Below are 19,096 nucleotides of genomic sequence, written 5' to 3' on the forward strand. Positions count from 1 at the left end.
GCCATGTTAAAACTTTGTTATCACTACTTTACTGAACAGAAATTAACATTGATATTGGATTTTCACCAGAAGACTTCTTATGGATATAGTTGGTCCTAAACATGGTCTGCTGGACATCCAGTATGGCAGTCACAATGGCTATCTTGAAAGTCTTGTTACTACTCCCTCTGAATCTAAATGAATGGTCATGTCAGCATAGGCTTTTCTCTCAGTAAGAACTCTTATGCTCTGTAAGTTGGTTCTCCTAAATGGAAAGTCACATCAGCATTGTCTTGTCACAAGAGAAATTGTTGTAATGCCTTTTCAGTTCTTAGACAGCAAGTGTGGTGGCTATGGTGCCTGTTTTGAAAATATTGTTATCACCACTCCTGAATGGATGGTCATATTAGTATAGGGGCTTTTCACTGAAAAACTTACCATGTCAAGTTGGTCATAAATGAAAATGGTGCCAATCCAACTTCTAATATGGCTGCCACAAAGACCATTTTGAAAATCTTGCTATCATTGCCGCCTTCTAGATGGCTTACCATATTGACATTGCTCATACCAAAATGTTAAGTTGGTTCTAAATGTTGCCAATCTGATATCCAGTATGGCTTCCATGGCATCCGTTTAGAAAATCTATTGGTACACATCCAAAATGAGACATAGTATCAACACGCAGTTTCCACTTCTTGTGATATCGTGTATGCTCTTACATGTAAAAAATGCTAATCTGACATATGCTATATATACCAAAGCAGCTAATGTGGAATTCTTTTTATCACTGAATAATCTCAGATAGCTTCAACACTAATTAGTGAAAAGGAAGAAAAGGGTAAAGCTGTTCCTACTAGATAACAACTAGTTGAATGCCATAGATTGTAATAGATTTTGTCTAGTTGACATGCACATTTTCTAAAGTTGTCACATATTGTGTAACTTTATAAAATATGAAACACTGACCTTTAACTTAGGATAATACTTTCAACACTTTGTCTTTTTACACCAACTCTATAAAAATAATTAAGTAAAACTATGTTGTATGCAAAAGTTTTTCAAAGACTGTAAAAGACTTATAATCGGTGAACCTTGGTTAGGTCACCCTCAACCTCAGTTGATGCACACCACTTGCATTTAAGATAATACTTGAAATGCATGTGAAACATTTGCACAAATTATACCAATTTGAGGCCTAAAATAGCATGTTGAATGTTTTGTTTTGTTTTATTTATAATTTGTTATGAGGTCTCAAAACTTGTAAGACAGCACAGCACATGAAAAAGAGAGTTTGCACATTTTATAAATGGTAGAGTCCATGCAAAGAAAGGAAGGGCAGAGTACACTGCCCTCATAATCTCGTACTGTAGGCTGGGGACAGCACTGTATGGTATCTGTTTGCTAGACCATACCCATATCCTACAGAATTCACATTACAGATAATAATGGTTGTGGTGGGAAACAATTAGGCCTGTAAATAACACTGGACAACAAATTTTTACAAAAGTCATGTTACTGAAATAAAATTAGTCAATTCTTATCAATTTTTATGTGCTGAACACGAATATGACAGTCAAATTGCAAAATTGGCTCTAGTTTTTTTGTAATCTGCAAGAAATTAATGTTTACATAACGAAATGCATTCCAATAGTAAAAGGTCAACTGTAATAGCCTACCTATAAAAAATCAAGTCATTGACTACATCTTAGATTTCTTCGCCTGTCTCTTGTACAGCTGTTCGGGAGCATCTCTGAGGAGTGTCCAGCAGTAGTCAGCCAGCATTGTAGTGGACCATTTTCCCTGGTATCTTTGTTCCATTGTTGCGATATCTTGATGAAAACGTTCGCCGTGTTCATCACTAACAATACCACAGTTGCTAGGAAAGAAATCCAAATGGGAATGAAGGAAGTGAATCTTTAGAGACATATTGCAGCCAAGTTTCTTATACTTCATCAACATGTCTTCTACTAGTTCCTTATAGTTTTCTGCCCTAACATTTCCGAGGAAGTTTGTAGAAACTAGGCGAAAAGCATTCCATGCTTGTTTCGCGTCACCTTCCAGCAAGTTGTTGAACCGGTCATCTTTGAAAAGCTCTCGAATCTGAGGACCCACAAAAACTCCCTCTTTAATCTTTGCTTCGCTGAGTCGAGGGAATTTTTCATGCAGGTATCGGAATGCTGGCAAAGTCCGGTCAATGGCTTTCACGAAGTTCTTCATCAAACCTAGTTTGATGTGAAGGGGTGGTAGCAAGATTTTCTGAGCCTCAACCAGAGCTGGGTGTTGGATATTCTTCTCTCCAATGGCTACATTCTGCCTGTGAGTCCATTCCTTCCTCATGTAGTGCATTTCCCTTGCTCGGCTATCCCACTCGCATAAGAAACACATGTATTTTGTATATCCTTGCTGCAGTCCCATTAAAAGGGCAACTACCTTCAAATCACCACAGAGGTGCCAGCTATACTTGTTATACTCAATGGAATTCAGTAGCTGCCTTAAGTTATCGTATGTCTCTTTCATGTGGACAGCATACGCTACTGGAATAGATGGAAGAATGTTTCCATTGTGCAAAAGCACAGCCTTGAGACTCAGTTTCGAAGAGTCCACAAATAGTCTCCATTCTTGTGGGTCATGAGTGATTTTTAAAGCATTCATGAGGCCCTCAATATCGGAACAGAATATCAGATTACTTTCCTTTCTGAAGAAAGGCTCCAATTGCTGGTGGCGCTTTCGATATGCAGTAATTGTGACATCTTCTTCTAGAAGATTCCATTGTTGGAGTCTTGATCCTAGCAATTCTGCCTTGTTCTTTGATAAGTCCAAATCACGAATCAGGTCATTTAGTTCTTCCTGTGTTATTCTGTGTGGGGTTGATGATGCACCACAGTGAAAATCTGGATCACTGCATGCTGATGGACCAGGAGAAGAACAGGTCGACTCACCTTTGTCTTCGTCAGATGAATCAAGAGAATATTCTGCTGGAGGTTCTGGAATAGGAAGTCCCTCACCATGTGGAACTGGTCTCAATGCAGACGGAATGTTTGGGTAGACTATTCTCGACTTCTTTCGCTTCGTTATTCCGCCGGAAAGAGGAGGAACCAAGCAGAAGTAACAGTCATTTAGGTGGTTGCTTGGCTCTCTCCACACCATTGGGACTGCAAACGGCATTGATGACCTTTTGCAATTCAACCACTGTGAAAGCTGTGTTGTACATGTAGCACAGCATATATGCGGAGCCCAAGGCTTGTCTTGGTCACCAACCTTGCATCCGAAGTAAAGATGATATGCCTTCTTCACTTGAGAATTGATACTTTTCTTCTGGTTGGCAAATGTCACTTCCCCACAAATATAGCAAAAATTGTCCGCGGTATTAACACACTTTCGAGGCATTACTGTTCTTTATTGTACGTAAATGGATAAAATAATAAGTTTTATGTAACAGTAGCTTGAACTGTCTCGCACAACGTCTAAAATATTTTAAATGCTGAACCTATCTGATTGGGCTTTATATAGTACACTGCTTACGTCAGCTTCAGCAGCCGCCTGGCATTAGTATAATAGGCCTACACATGTATAGTACACTGCTGACGTCAACTTACTTCAGCAGCCGCATGGCATTAGTATTGCATTGCATCAGAAAATGATGCAATCAACTGTGGATGATGTGAGCATGATGGTATTATGCAATGTTACATCATTATTCCGGATGTTGCTGCAGTCCTACTGGAGAAATTTACACAGTGAAACATAGAAAATGAGGTATATGAATATCTTCAAAACGAGAGCCAATAGAAATTTTTCACGGTTATATTCGTGTTCGGCACACCAAAATACTACAGATTAGGGCCTTTTCAAGTCAGTAATGATTTCACTGTTGACCAGTGTAATCAATTACCATGTTATATTTGTGTGCAGATCTTTAGACCATGATATTTTTTATGATACCATGCTTGCCTTCTTATTTCTCAATAGTTAGGTAATTTGTTTGACTTCATACAACTCTTTCAGTAATGAATAATGGACACATTTTTCATATAATCAAGCATACAGACCATAGTTGTTAAAATGAGACCATTCTCACCTTGCCTTGACCTTTCATTCTTAGTAATTTGGTGCCATTAATGTAGATTGATGCAGATCTACAATCACTAGTTCCACTTAGTTTAAAGAAGTTACTGTCAAGAGGTCATCAATATTGAAATCTGTGATGCATTTTTTTTTTACTTTCAGATAACTCAGGATTACATCATCAGTACAAATCTGTGAGGGACATCCTTCATGGAGGTGGGTGTGTGTGAGTGGGGGAGAGAGCTCATTATCTATGCACGTTTTGAAGAAAACTGCAGTAATTATGAAATATTTGCTATCCAGGCATGTATAAATATTGCATATCCCATACTACACTGTTTGAAATGGAGTCTTAGATCTTTGGATAAGCATATGGATGCTCAAAATAGTTTCAGCATCTTGATCCATTCTCAGAAGAAAAAACACTTGTGGTGGGTAAAGATGCCAATATGTATCCAAGTACTTATGTACCTGCCCATTGATAATAAACCAGGTCATAAAATGAGCCATAGGATACCCATTTACTGCATATAGGTTTTCTGCATGTGCTTTTAACACATTAACCCCTAGTGACCAGTTAACGTGGCAGGAGGTAGTAACCTACTGCCGAGCTCTTTAGTGTCAAGGTCATGTACGATACACTAAAGTGGGTGGTATTATAGAAGGGTAGACGGATGTAGCTCTACAATGATACCATATTAATCTGGAAGTTCTAGTTGCACTACAAAATACCGAGGGAAAACCTCATTTTTTGGACCCGATTTTTTCCCACCCAAAATTTGTTTGTGTTTGGATTTGAGACTTTTTGGTCTCAGATCTAAGGCAGACCGGTATGAACTGCAAACAGACAGATTAACCTTTGCAAAAAAATAGGATAGATTGGGCATTTGGAATAAAGAGTGGTCTCGATACAAAAATAATGGCTCCGTTTAGAAAGAAAGAAAAAAAGAACTTCTGTTCATGTGCGAGACAAATAGCCAATGAAAAACTATGTTTCTAACACAATTAGGCAGTATGTTATTGGAAAATCACCTGGAAGTTGCTTTCTTAGGATTATTTCAGAAATAGCTTTCAAAATGACAAAAAACCTCCAGGGGTTAATGTGTTAAAGGCAGTACTTTCTTTGTTTTCAAGTTGACAATCGGTTTGATTGAGCTGCAGTTACATGTACTTTTTCAGTGACTAGCAGAGACAGGCCTCTTCTGGTAATCCCATTGCTTATTTTCCCACATGACAACTCTTTGAGCTGAGAGTGTGGTACAGTGGAAAGGTTTTGGTTATTTGATCTTACTGCGCACTAATGTGTTCATTTGCAACCTTGAATAGATTTCACAAATTGTATGATCAAAGTGCTACAGAGCTCAAGCTCAGTCTTTAAATAAACATCACACATGACAGTTAGGCCAAGGAAGCTAAGTCAGGTGATATATATGATGACTAGACCATGACCATTTACTAGACGATGATGGAGGGATTTCAAAACTTTATCAGAAAAGGAGGATGAATTCTTGGACTTAGTACCAGATGACATTAGGTTGCAACACTTGTCAAATATTGAGAATTTTAAAACAATGTTGATTTCAGGTTTGTACACATTTATTACAATTTGCCTGTGATCAGGTATCCAAGTAACTGATCTTTAGGATCTTAATGTATATACTTGCTTATAAGTCTGGTCTTACTTCACACAAAATAGATCCTGATCTGCCGTAGCATAATATGCCATCAGATCAGGATATGTATTATTTTGTTCTAATAATTGCTTCCAGCTAATGGCTTATACATATATAGTGTGATCCTGCTATAACACGTTAGTTGGGGTCCATAGAACCCAACCATGTTATAGACCAAACAATGTTATAACCAACCAAGTCAGTTAACATAGCTGATGAAAATGATGCATTTACCTAAAATATGGTGAGGATGGGGAGCAGGTAATAAAAGCGGGTGCAAAAATACATGTTTTTGATTAAATATAGCCAAAAAAATTAGTCAGAAAAATACTTGTATATAGACAATTTACATTTGTGTAGTACAAACCGTAATCTGTTAATTTGAATATAGATCACGTTATAAACTTCATATACGACTCACATCCTGTAAGAAAACACAAATAACTTGTATCTATAAAAAATGGTAGTCCTTGTTTTGATCTATATCCAATTGTCATTTAATAATTCACTACATTTATCACAAGTAGCACATGGCTGTTGTTGTTGTTGTTGTTGTTGTTGTAGGGTTTAACACTATTTTTCAGCACACAACAGGCTATACATGGCGGCCAGTATTAATGGTGGAGGAAGAACTCGGGGAAAACCCCGGAAAGAACCACCGACCCACGAGAAGCTACTGGCAAGCTTTCTCACATACCCACATTGGCTGAATCCAAGACTCGAACCCACGCAGACAGAGGTGAGATGGCAGTGATCCATAACGGAGAGCGCTTTAGACCACTCGGCCACTCAGGGCACCCACATGGCTGTAACTGTTTACATGCTACATGTACATGTTCTTAAATTGGCCTAGATTGTGGTCAGCTGGAGACAGAAACCTCTTGCTGAGGCTACCCAGGGGATAAGACTGTTTATAGGGAAATGAAAACTTGAACAAATTAAGAAGTTTAACAAACATCTTTGCAAGATAACACGACTTCAGTTAACTTTATACAAAAGTAAATGGTTTCAGAGGACTGAAAATTTAATTTTCGTCTTATGCCGCCATTGGTAGATACCATAAGCATTTTTTCCTGCAAAGGTGAAACTTTCATGGTACAATAAATGTGTTCCAATCACTTTGGACAATGCAACAATCTATCAGATTCCATTGTTTTTATTTAACCTTTTACCTCATAGAGTGCATGGCTTATTAGCCCTTCAGTATACACATATCAAAATTACCCATTGCAGTGCACTATAAATAGAACACCTGTTACCTGTTTGACTCCTTACCATACACATAGGCCTGCCTGTTAACTATTACAGCAGTGTAGTATATGTTATGTTTAACTTATTCAGCCCCAGCACTGTTATCAGTATCTCTGCTGCTATGCCCCAGAAGCACTAAGCTGTGTCTAGTTGCTTGTGCCCCAGTTTTTACCCATTTGAAAATTTTTGAAAACATCGTGCACATGCATTCACTCTTACCTTAATTTCTCTTATATCCAGTTAAAATCTATGAATTTTTCACTTTTTATTCCAAATGCATTTGTCTACACAGTGATGTATTTTATCCTATTTGTCCAAGTCTTTCACAACTTGTTTATGCACTATTTAAAATTTTTATCTGCAAGAACTCTATCATAATCGCTGTTAGCATCCTCATCTTCTGATGATTCATTCTCAGAAACTATTATGTCCGAATCTAAATCTCACAAAATATCCAACTGCCGAACATATCTTTCCTCAGCTTGCTCAATATTTTCGAGATCAAACCAGAGAAACTCCTCATTTTTGCTCTCATCAAAAATCACTCTTACGTCGACCATCATTTACAATTTTTCATGAACAGAACACGAGAATGTAGTAGATGCGTCAAAAGGCACTTACACAAGTTAAGGGGGTAAGATTTGGGGCTGACTTCCTTTGATGAAAGATTATTTGTTTTCTTATGTTACGGGTTTAGACTCGAATAAACAGTAACACAAAAAAGAGTAAAAACAACAAGCTTTGAAAAATTTAACAAATTATTGATTTCCCTGGAAAAATACTGTAAAAAAGTGAAAAAATAAGATCTTATGGTCTTAAGACTCAAATGCAAAAACAATCCAAGACTAATCCATGAATAAAATTTTAGAAGCCCTAATACTGAAATGTTCTAATGAATTCAAGTCCCGACAAAGAATTGAAGATGGAAGGCGATGACATATGCTATATCCGGTACAGTGCTCTTGTCTACAGTTCCTTTGTTCAAGAATTCTGTATGAGCACTCAAAATATTTCCAGGAAAAAAGAATTAATCCTTTTGAATCCAAATAATTTGAATAAACATTAAAACTACAAACTGACACAACAAAAAAACACCTTGACATCAGGTGTTATAAGCCCAGACTGAGATAGATTATTTCTCTAAAACAAAGGTTATATAGTAATTTTGAGGCACAGAATGGGTGCCCATATGAGGGTCACATAATCATGTTTACATCACATACTCAAAATATGGTCCTGACAGAAACCAATTATTTTACTCTAAGAATCTAAGAGTAAAATATAACAAGGTTGTTTACTTCACTAAAACTATTTACAAGCCTTGGGTCACGTATTCAATACAGCTTCAATCTCACTCTTATTATTCCCACAACAAAATTAAATAAAAAAAGAAACTTGTTCACGCAACTCTTACTAATTATGAATTTAGGTTGGGAACTAGGTCAACTTTATGTGTTTACAAATGAATCAGTCAAGGTCAAACTATTTTCTGGAAAAAATTCCAAATCACATAAGCAAGCTTATATTATAATAGCTTGTAACAGAATAATAATTTTTAAACAAAAATCTGACAAACTAACAATAAAATTAAAATAAATATAAATTAAATCAGATATACGTAGCAGTTTTTATTGATGATTGTTGTCGGCTTTCTCTGATGAATTGTGCATATGTTGAAGTTGCTGGTAATGGACAGCTATGGAGGGCCAAACATGTCTGTTTCTTATTGGGGCAGCAACATCAGATAACTCTACAACTACGACTTTTTTTTTCTGGGTTTATTTTACAGACATAACTTTTCTATACTTTAAAGCGGAATTCCGCTTTTCTCCTGACTTGAAATAGATTTTTCTCGATATAGTCCGGTTTTTATATCATCTCCAATCCATTTTTTTTTTTAAACATTCATTCTGCTCCTATTCTACAATGACACTTGTAAATTATTCGTTGCATATATTAGTTATCACACGAATCTCGTAGAGAGTATTCTGATTGGTCAAAGGTTTAAATTCATCCAGTGTATTTTTGTGTAATGGAAACTGATGGCAATGAAAGAAGAAGCATGCTTGCTAAACATGGCATCCTGAGTTGTTGAGAGAGACCATGACACGAAAAGCTTACATAAAGGTTTTAAAAATGGTAATGGGAATGGCTGGAGCGAAAAGTTAACGGAAATTTAGTCCAGCATTTTGTGACCTCTGCAGGAAAGATCTGAATTACGGTAATCACGGTTGGAAGAGTTTGGAACAGAACCTACAAAAGAAGCTGCATACAGAAAAATGAAAGCTCAGAAGGCATCTATTAATTAATTACAGTGGTTCCTTGACTTACGAGTTTAATTCATTCCGTGACGGAGCTTGTAACTCAAATTACTCATATGTCAAATCAATTTTCCCCATTGAAATGAATTGAAATGCCATTAATCCATTCCGGATCCCAAAAAAACACCGCAATTTTTTTGTTACATGTTTTTAAATAAGAAAAATGTACTTATAAATAACGAATATTGTATAAAAACACAATACAGAAGAATGTACTGCACTAAACTGGTTTTATTAAGTATAATGTACAGCATTTACCTTGGAGATCAGACGACTTGAAGATGCTGACGGAGGTGGAGGAGAAAGGCTGAAGTGAATAACTGAATCTTATTCGCTGATTTTTGCCCTTTTTGCCATGCTTTCCTCACATTCATCTGCAGGGGTTTTCGATAAAAACCTGTCCAATGAGGTCTGTTTCATCCTCTGTTTCAGAATGTTTCTGAAATGAGTTAGGCAAGTGTCATTAAATAGCGCTGTTGCACGCCCAGTTGCAACTTTTTCTGGGTTTTTCTTTTGAATAAAGTCTGAAAATTTCTCCCACATTCCCAACATTTCCTTTATCTCACTTGTAGAGATAACCTCTGCCTCCTCCGCGTCACCTATTTCCTGCAAAACCTCCGTGTGCTGCTGCGTCTGTAGCTCCTTTAGCTCCTCCGTTGGCAGTTCCTTGGAGTGCAACTCGATAAGCTCGTTGATGTCACCTTCATCCATGTCCAGGCCCATGGACTTGCCGAGGGATACAATCTCCTCTACCACTGCCGCTTTGGGTTCGAGTCTTTCAAAGTCCGTTTCAGACACAACCTCAGGCCACAGCTTCTTCCACACAGAGGTCAAGGTCCTCTTTGTAACACCCTGCCAGGCCATAATGATAATTATGAGGCATATCACGATGTTATAGTGGTCCTTCCAAAACTCTCGAAGGGTGAGGTCCGTCACCTCAAAGCCTGACAACGGAGTGAATGCCGGTCCTCTTTTTAAAATTCTCGAACCAGCCCCGACTGGCTTTAAACTGCTCGCCCGATGCCTCGTCTGTTGAAGTGCCTGGGGTCTGCTGCAGCAAATCAGCATAAATAGCTCATGTCTTCTCGCAGATTATAGCCTTCGTCATGGTATCTCCTGTAAGCTGTTTCTCCGTCAACCACACCATCAGCAGCTTCTCCATATTTTCATGGATAGATGTCCGTTGTTTAGAAATTATTTTAACGCCTTTGGCTGGCGTTATAGCCTTCATCGACTCCTTTTGCTTCATTATGGTGCAGATTGTAGAAGTGCTACGCTCGTACTTCTTCACCAAGTCGACTACACGCACACCTTGGTCATGTTTTTTGATAATTTCTTTCTTTAATTCAATGCACATCACCCGCTTCTTCTTCTCAGCACTGTCCTTCGCACTCACTTTCTTTGGATCCATGGTTGGAAAAAGGAAGTTTTGCAGAATAACTGCAAGCACAAATGCGAGCACAACACTGATGCTTCCACTGCGAGCTAACCGCTTAAAGTGAACGAGTGAGACATGGGATGCTGGGCGGATGTTGCGACGTTCACTGTGGCGTTCCCCGCACCAACTAGCGGTGGGGTATCTGAAGCTGGCTCGTAACCTGAATTTTAGCTCTCAACTCAAAGCAAAAAAATCGGCCGAGAGACGGCTCGTATCTCGAAAAACTCGTTAGTTGGGACACTCGTAAGTCAAGGAACCACTGTACTATAAGAGGAAAAATTTCTTGCTTGAGAGAACAGATGTAGCCCTCTGTCAGAATATGTGCACTGCATGTCGCCAAAACAAACACCAGCTTGAAAGGAAAAAGGCTGTCATTGAGAAGGAAAAGAAACGATTGCACATTGAGCCGATAAAATCAGTGGTGACAGAAAGGAAGGCTAAAATCTTTGCCAAAGCCACAAGAAGAATTTGACTGGCATATCAACAGGTTGTGTCCATTGGAGAAAAAGACAAGTGAATGTATGGGATTATTTGTATATAGTTGATGTACTTGGGTGTTTATTTTTTAGATTTGTTATGAAAAGAGAGAAGTATAATATATTTGCTGCAAAAGTTGAGAAATTATTGTGACTTAATAATGATGTGAACACTAACATGCACATGAAGTAACATCGGCATCAATAGTATTGAACAAAAAATTCATGTGACTTATAAATATTGTGAAATTATTGAAGTCAAGTTGAACATTTTTGGTAAGTTTATTAGTTTTTCAAATAATAATAATAATAATAATGAGGACTTTGTATAGCGCCTAATCTTTAGAAGCTCTAAGCGCTTCACATAATTAGACAACACCTATAAGATAAAAAATTAATAATATTACAAAAACAAACACCATGAAATTAGAAAAACATTAAAAACTAAAAAACATGCTGATAATATTTCAGGTAGGAAACATTAGGTCTTTAAGTTTGTTCTTACAGTCGAAATAAGTGAGTTTTGAGAGCCCTCTTGAATGTGATCACTGTGTCTTTGTGTCAAAGTTCAGTGGGCAATTTATTCCATGTTGCTGGGCCCTGGTATGCAAAAGAACGCTGTCCATATGACTTTGTTTTCATAGTGGGAATAATGAGTATACGATTGTCAGAAGAGCAGCGTAAGTATCTTGCTTGTGTGTACACATGGGTGAGGTCGGATAGGTATATTGGACTAGAGTCCGACAGTGAAACGTAGCACAGGGAACAAATTTTGTGTTTGATTCTGGATCGAATGGACAGCCAGTGTAGGGTACAGAGCAGCGGGGAGGTGTGCTCTGATCGTGGTACTCTAAGTATGATCCGAGCAGCTGTGTTTTGAACTTTCTGAAGTTTCTGGAGTAGATATTGAGATGAACCAGACAGAATTGAGTTACAATTGTCCAGTCTTGAAAGTACTAATGAACACACAAGTGTTTTAGTGGCATGAACTGAAAGATATTTGCAAATTGAGCTGATGCATCTCAGCTCAAGATATGCAGCCTTGCGTATGTTCATGACATGTTGGTGCAATGTGAGAGTACTGTCCAGAGTAACACCTAGGTTTTGTACTGATTGTGTGAATTTAATGTTGGCGTTGCTGATATTTATTGTTTGAGGTAAAGGATGTGAATGATAAAGTCTTTGTGTTGTGATCAGAATGGCCTCAGTTTATCATCGTTCATCTGCAGCTTGTTACATGTCATACATGATTCCACATCAGAAATGCACCTCTCTACACCTTGGATGGTAGCATCAACTTAAGTTAGGTGGCTAGATTTATATATTTGGGTGTCATCAGCGTACAATTGGTGAGACACAGGATGATGATCTGTGACACTTGAGAGCGACTGAGTGTATAGAATGAAGAGAACAGGTCCAAGAACAGACCCCTGTGGAACACCACAGCATAGATCAACTGGGCTGGAGTGCATTCCATTTGCACATACAATTTGTGTCCTGTTGACCAAGTAGGACTTGAACCACACTAATGCTGTATCATGAATGCCACATACATGCTGGAGACGGTGAAGTAATATATCATGGTCTATGGTGTCAAATGCTGCAGACAAATCAAGGAGGGTGAGAACTGTAATCTTTCCGCTATCCAACGCAGAGAGAATGTCATTAACTACTTTTAGAAGAGTAGTTTCAGTACTGTGGCAAGGGCGATATGCAGATTGTACATTGCTAGAAAGATTTTTTATATGAATGGGAGATTAGAAACTGGGTGGTAGTTCTTTAAATCGTTATGATCTAGTGTTGGTTTCTTTGGCAGAGGCTTTACAATGGCAGTTTTGAAAAATGATGGGAATTCTCCGGATGAGAGAGAGGTATTAATAACATCAATTATTGATGGCAATACTGGATCTAAGCACTCAAGCAGCAGTGATGTTGGAATTGGATCAAGTTCACATGACTTTGGTACACTCTTCATCACGATTGGATGTACGAAATCCATAGAGACAGGTTCAAATGCTGCTAATGGTTGCCACTCAAATTCTGTATCTCAACTATATGGTGACGACGAGTCAGTTGAAATTATGGTATCAAGCTTATCTCTAATGGTTTGTACTTTGTCACGGAAGAAATTTGCAAACATGTCCGGAAGGTCAACTGGAGAGAAGGTAGTTGGAAGTGGTGTTGATTTGTTCCTTGACATTAGCTTGTTAGTAATCTCGAAGAGCTCTTTGCAGCTGGAGCTTTCCATGATCTTAGTAGTGTAGTGGGCTGATTTCGCTGCATGGACTATATTTGTGACATTCTTCTTAGCGACTTCATAGATTTGCTTATGAATAGTGAGTCTGGTGGAAAGCCAGAGCCTCTCAGCTTTACGGTGGTCTCTTTTAGCAGTATGAAGCTGGTCCCTAACACTGCTATACCATGGAGAACACTTTTGAATTGATACTCTGCACTTGGTAGCTGGTGCATGTTTGTCAAGTAATGAACACAGACAGTTATCGAGTTGTTCTGCTGTAGGAGGTAAGCAAGTTGTTAGGTTACCTTGGATGTTGTGCATTAATTTGGTTCTATTTATCATATGGAGGTTTCTTTTAGTAACAGATAAAGGTCGAGGGTTAGGGACTGATACGCCAAGATGGCATATAATGCAGAGGTGATCTGATGCAAGGTCATGGTATACTAGGGAGGACTGTAGAATGTTATCATCAGGTCTATGAAGAATCCAGTCTAAAATGTGACCATGTTTATGGGTGGGTTGGTTAAGTGACTGTTTGAGGTTGAAAACATTAATGGAATCTTGGAGTTTTAATGTATTTGAGTTTCCGGGACAGTCAGAGTGAAAGTTGAAATCTCCAAGAATAATCAGGTTGCCACCTATCGAATTTCCATAGTCCATGAGATTTGGAAACCGCTCCAAAAAGAGAGAGTCAGCCAGCTTGTTTTTTCTACTAGGAGGAGGGCGGTATAGGCAGAAAAAATGGACTGACCGTTGCTCCAGTGTGAGTGTGGCTTGGATTAGTTCAAATGATGTGTGGTCGAAATTGAATGTTGTGGTGTAGTTAATACGTTTTATCATGGAGTTCTTTGTGATGACAGTAATTCCACCTCAGTGAGAATTACAGGGGAATGTCTTGATGGAGTAACCAGTGGGTGTTAGAGCCGCACACTTGGGCTCATCGCCTGATGTTTTTAGCCATGTTTCTGTCAAGAAAAATATGTCAACATTCTGGTCGTAGATAAAATTAACTATTTCTGTCGCTTTTCCATTGGTCCTTCTGACTGGGCATTGAATGCGTAGAGGTATTTCTTGGATAGTTGACACAAAGGTTGACGAATTAATAGGGATTTGAATTAGGTTATCTAAATTAACGGTCAAATTTTTTTTAAATGGTTGTGCTGAAATAAGGGAGATAACTGGGATTCCTCTTCCTGTTCTACGCCGGCCAGTTTGAAACATTTCTTTTTTTTTCGCTTCTGTTTCATTTAGGTAATGATAAATGTAGTCCCAGTTCGTTTAGTCTAGAGCACAATGTAGTGTGGAGAGCCAAGGAGTGATCATTTAAAGCAATTTGGTGCACTCTTCATCACGATTGATCCATCGTAGCATAAACGGGTTGACTGGCGAGTATCACGTGATCGCGGTTTGTTCAAAAACAGTGGAGCAAGACAGCTGAGAAAAAGTAATTATTCTCGTTTCCAAAACAAGGAGATGAAGAAACATAAATGCAAATTTAACAGTCAATACATAATGAACACAATAACGAAGATGAAAACAGGCAGCAAGCACAAATATCATGAAAATGGCACTAATAAACGAAACAGCTGCTTCAAGCCGGTTAAGCGATAGCGGACATCTTGTACATGATTATTCAGTTTATTTTATGATCATAAGTTGCACCAGGAGCAATTTTTTATCAGTGTAAAATGTGTTTTTGGCCCCATGGACCCCCAGATTGGAGGCACTGCCCCTCGAGACCCCGTTGGGGCATGACCCTTGACCCCCCCAAAAAAAATTTCAGCTTTTTATATGGAAGACCAAAATCATGTCTGATTTTACAAATGAAAGGAATAAGCCGTTGTTTGGTTGATTGTAGCAGTTACTTTTCCTGCTTTCAAAAACTGGTTGATTGTGGCTAGTCTAGGTAGCTTAGATAGTGCATCAAGTAGATTTCAGTTTTTAAAAAATATTTTTGTTGTTGTTTGCATTTTTTTTGCATTTTTTTGTGTGGGATGTGTGACATTTTTGGTGTCACAGTGATGCTGATTTCCACGCATGCATCAGAAATTTAAACAAAAAAAGGCTCAACAGATGATGAATACATAGTTGTTCTGTTCTAACAGGGATTACTTTAGAAAAAATATGTATTCTGAAGGATTTAATTCAATGAATGAAAAGAAGAGGAATTTTACTTACCATCCACATACAGAGGTCAGTCAAAATAAATATATTAGTTACTAGAGAGCAGGGGGCCCAGAGTGGCCAAGTGGTCCAAAGCACTGTCCGTTATTGATCACTGCCATCTCACCCTTGTCTGCGTGGGTTCGAGTCTAGGATTCGGCCAATGTTGGTATGTGAGAAAGCTTGCCAGTAGCTTCTCGAGGGTTGGTGGTTATTCCTAAGGTTTTCCCAGGTTCTTCCTCCACCATTAATACTGGCCACCATGCATAACATATCGTGTGCTGAAAAATGGCGTTAAACACCACAACAACAACTAGCGAACAGCTGATAATCAGATGCTATTTCATAGTAAAGATCCATTATGAGATAGGACTTTGTCCGGTTGATACCACTACCAGAAATTTTAAAAAATAAATCCCAAGATCTTACAAGCTTCTTTTGTGTGTGATATAAATACATGGATATGAAAGTGCAGGAGCCATGCCAAGATTGTCTTATATTAGAATTCTCTCTTCCCCGAAAATAATAATGCACTTTTTACATGTTAATTTTCATATTTTATTATAAATGAAAATTTTGTGTACGAGAAAAGTATATGTATATGAAATGTTGGGAGCCTCGCCACAACTGTGTTATATCCAAATTTGTGTTATAATGCAGCATGCTATAGCAAGGTCACTATATATATATATATATATATATATATATATATATATATATATATATATATATAGACACACACACTCTCCTTAACACATTAACCCCTGAAACTTTTTGTCATTTTCGCTTGAAAATCATGTAGGAAACACATTTTGAAAGCTATTTCTGAAAGATTTGAAAACACCAAATCCCCGGTGACCTAGTTGTGTTAGAAACATCGTTTTTCATTGGCTATTTGATTTGTGCATGAGCAGAAGGGTAAACGTTGGAGTTTTTTATTTTTTTTAATTTTTTTTGCTAAACGGAGCCATTATTTTTGTGTGGAGACCACTCTTTATTCCAAATGCCCATCATATCCTACTTTTTTGCAAAGGCTCATCTGTCTGTTTGCAGTTCATACCAGTTTGCCTTAGATCTGAGACCAAAGAGTCTAAAATCCGGACACAAAATCAGATTCTGACCACGGGCGAATTTTCAATAGAAAAAGTCGGGTCCGAAAAATGAGGTTTTTTAATCTGTATTTTGTACTGCAACTAGATATTCCAGATTATTTGGTATCATTGTAGAGCTAAATCTGTCTATCTTTCTATAATACCACCCACTTTAGTGTATCATGCATGACCATGATGCTACAGAGCTTGGAAGTAGGCTACTTCTGCCTTGTTAAGTCGTCGCTAGGGGTTAATGTGCTATGGTCACAATACTTGGTATCATAATTTAATGAACTTGAGCCAACACACACCCTCCTTAGGAATACATGTTCACAGTACTGGTGGATACCCCCTCAGGGATACTTGTTCACAATTAGTTTTGATAAGTAAAACATTTGTGAATGACAACTTGCTTATTGATACTGTTGAAGTAGGGGGTATATAAGTACAGGTTGGAGCATTTTCATGGGTGTAATGTTCAGTTTTAGTTTGCATTGTAAAGAGCATTGTTTTGATCAGTAAACTTGGCTTGAGTGCTGTATGGTGTAAGGGAGATAAATCCACATTGAGGCTCTTATTGCAAACCAACAATAATAGTCCAGTTATGGATCTTATAGAACATAATTAAGCATAATAGACAAGAACTTGGTGAGGAGGAAACTTTACTCGTCATTTCAAATGATTGTGGAACATAATCATTTAAAATGGAAACATTTTATAAGGAGCCAGACACCAGGCTTGTAGACTATTGATGTCCAGTGATGTATGAAGGGAGTGTATTCATCACCTGGGTGAGAGAATTCATGTATATTGGTGATAAGCATGACCTTGCCTTAGGCAGAACATTAGAATAATGTGAATAAGTTAGATGTTGGTTAAGGTGCTGATTGGAAGGTAAAATAAATGAGTTGTAACACAGATAGTCTGACTTTACCAATCAGACTATGGGGATGAAAAGCTGTAGTATAGTGGTGAATTTTACCTTGAGAGAAGCCTCAGTAGTCCTGATTTATGAAAGATATATTCATGGTAATGGAGACTGCTTTTCACTGGAAGTCTTTCATCTTAATGCATCAGTATGATTGCCTTTATATGTTGCTGTGTTTTGCACTAAGGGTCATTGACCAGTGGTGCTTATGCAATGGCTTGCCATCCATCATTACCACAAGTTGTTAAGCTGCTACTATTAAGTAGTTTAGAGAATTGCAATAAGACTTGACATTTACATTTATCCCAAGTAAAGTGGTCCTGAATTAAATGGGTCTGAAAATCTTGGTATCACTACTACTTTTGATGGATAGTCAAATTGACATTAGGTTTTCACTGAAAGACTTCTTATCTCAGGTTGGAAATGATCACCAGCTGACAGAAAATATCCCTTCCAGAATGGCCAGCATATTCTTTTTATTACTGCTGCCTTTGAATGGATGGTGGTATAAACATTTACTCTTAAATTTTTCCATGCATAATAGATGTGTAACAAAAATGTGAAATGGTTAAAATTGCTGTTAAATGTAACATACACTACACTGCTTAACAGTTAACAGGCAGGCCTATGTGTATGGAGTCGAATATAAATCTGCTATTTAAAGTAACTGGGTCCTATTTTCCACTCACCAAAATGGAGGACGCGGATATCGTTCAGTGTGTGTGATTTAGATTTTTAACATAGCTTTAACAATTTTTCAGTCATATCGCTACGATGTCTGCAGTGTGACAGTTTATAGTGATGTCCTGCACTGGGGCATCATGATGCAGACATGTAGCATGATTTCCCACCCAGTCACATTATTCTGACACCAGGCTGATCAGTCCTAACACTATCCTCTTAACGCTGAGCACCTAGCGAGGCAGCTGTTAGTACCAATTTTGTAAGTCTTTGGTATGACTCGGCCGGGGTTTGAACCTGCAACTTCCTGCATCTAAGGCGGACGCTCTAACCACTAGGCCACCAGAATGGTTGATATCGTTCAGTACTTATTGACTTTTCATGATTTGAATCCCAACTATGAAAGCTTCAATAACTTAGGTAAATGCTCTGATATTGATGCAGGCAGCAATTAGTTTTTATAAATTATCAAATTCAGATGACTTAGTGATGTAGACGCAAAGAACTTGTAAATTGTGAGCATGAGCAATTGCAGCTACGGATGGTCATGCGGCTTCACTGACTTGACGGTAAATGAGTTCTCTCAAGATTTTGAAGCACAAAAAATTCTTCCATGAAAAATAATTGCACAGCTATAACGATTTGACTTAGTTTTAAATTTTTCCATACATAATAGATGTTTAGCAAAAATTTTAAATGGTTAAAATTGCTGTTAAACGTAACATACATGGCACTGCTTAATAGTTAATAGGCAGGCCTATGTGTATGGAGTCAAATGGATAACAGGTGTTCTT

At 37.9% G+C, this 19,096-nt stretch overlaps 2 protein-coding genes across 3 annotated transcripts in view; one reads left to right on the forward strand and one right to left on the reverse strand.

Moving 5' to 3' along the window:
- LOC149789582 (retinoic acid receptor beta-like) overlaps window positions 1-19,096 on the forward strand; it is a 127,441-nt gene that overhangs the window by 16,761 nt on the left and 91,584 nt on the right. Inside the window, exon 2 of one of the 2 annotated variants that reach the window (XM_089971606.1) lies at window positions 4,207-4,260. The gene's annotated coding sequence lies outside the window, so the exon portion shown is untranslated. Of the gene's footprint in view, window positions 1-4,206; window positions 4,261-17,234; window positions 17,485-19,096 lie in introns of those variants that run through there. The other variant, XM_089971607.1, reaches the window with a different exon arrangement.
- LOC149789583 (putative CENPB DNA-binding domain-containing protein 1) lies at window positions 10,365-10,700 on the reverse strand. Its single transcript, XM_089972851.1, has one exon. It carries the CDS (start codon window positions 10,698-10,700, stop codon window positions 10,365-10,367), a length of 336 nt encoding a protein of 111 aa, XP_089828977.1.

The sequence above is a fragment of the Sinohyriopsis cumingii genome, chromosome 10, assembly GCF_028554795.1.
Source record: "Sinohyriopsis cumingii isolate HCF-2022 chromosome 10, ASM2855479v2, whole genome shotgun sequence".
Taxonomy (NCBI): domain Eukaryota; kingdom Metazoa; phylum Mollusca; class Bivalvia; order Unionida; family Unionidae; genus Sinohyriopsis; species Sinohyriopsis cumingii.

Coding starts and splice junctions, on each gene's coding strand:
- LOC149789583 (XM_089972851.1), bottom strand. CDS start 10,700: ATGGATCCAAAGAAAGTGAGTGCGAAGGACAGTGCTGAGAAGAAGAAG.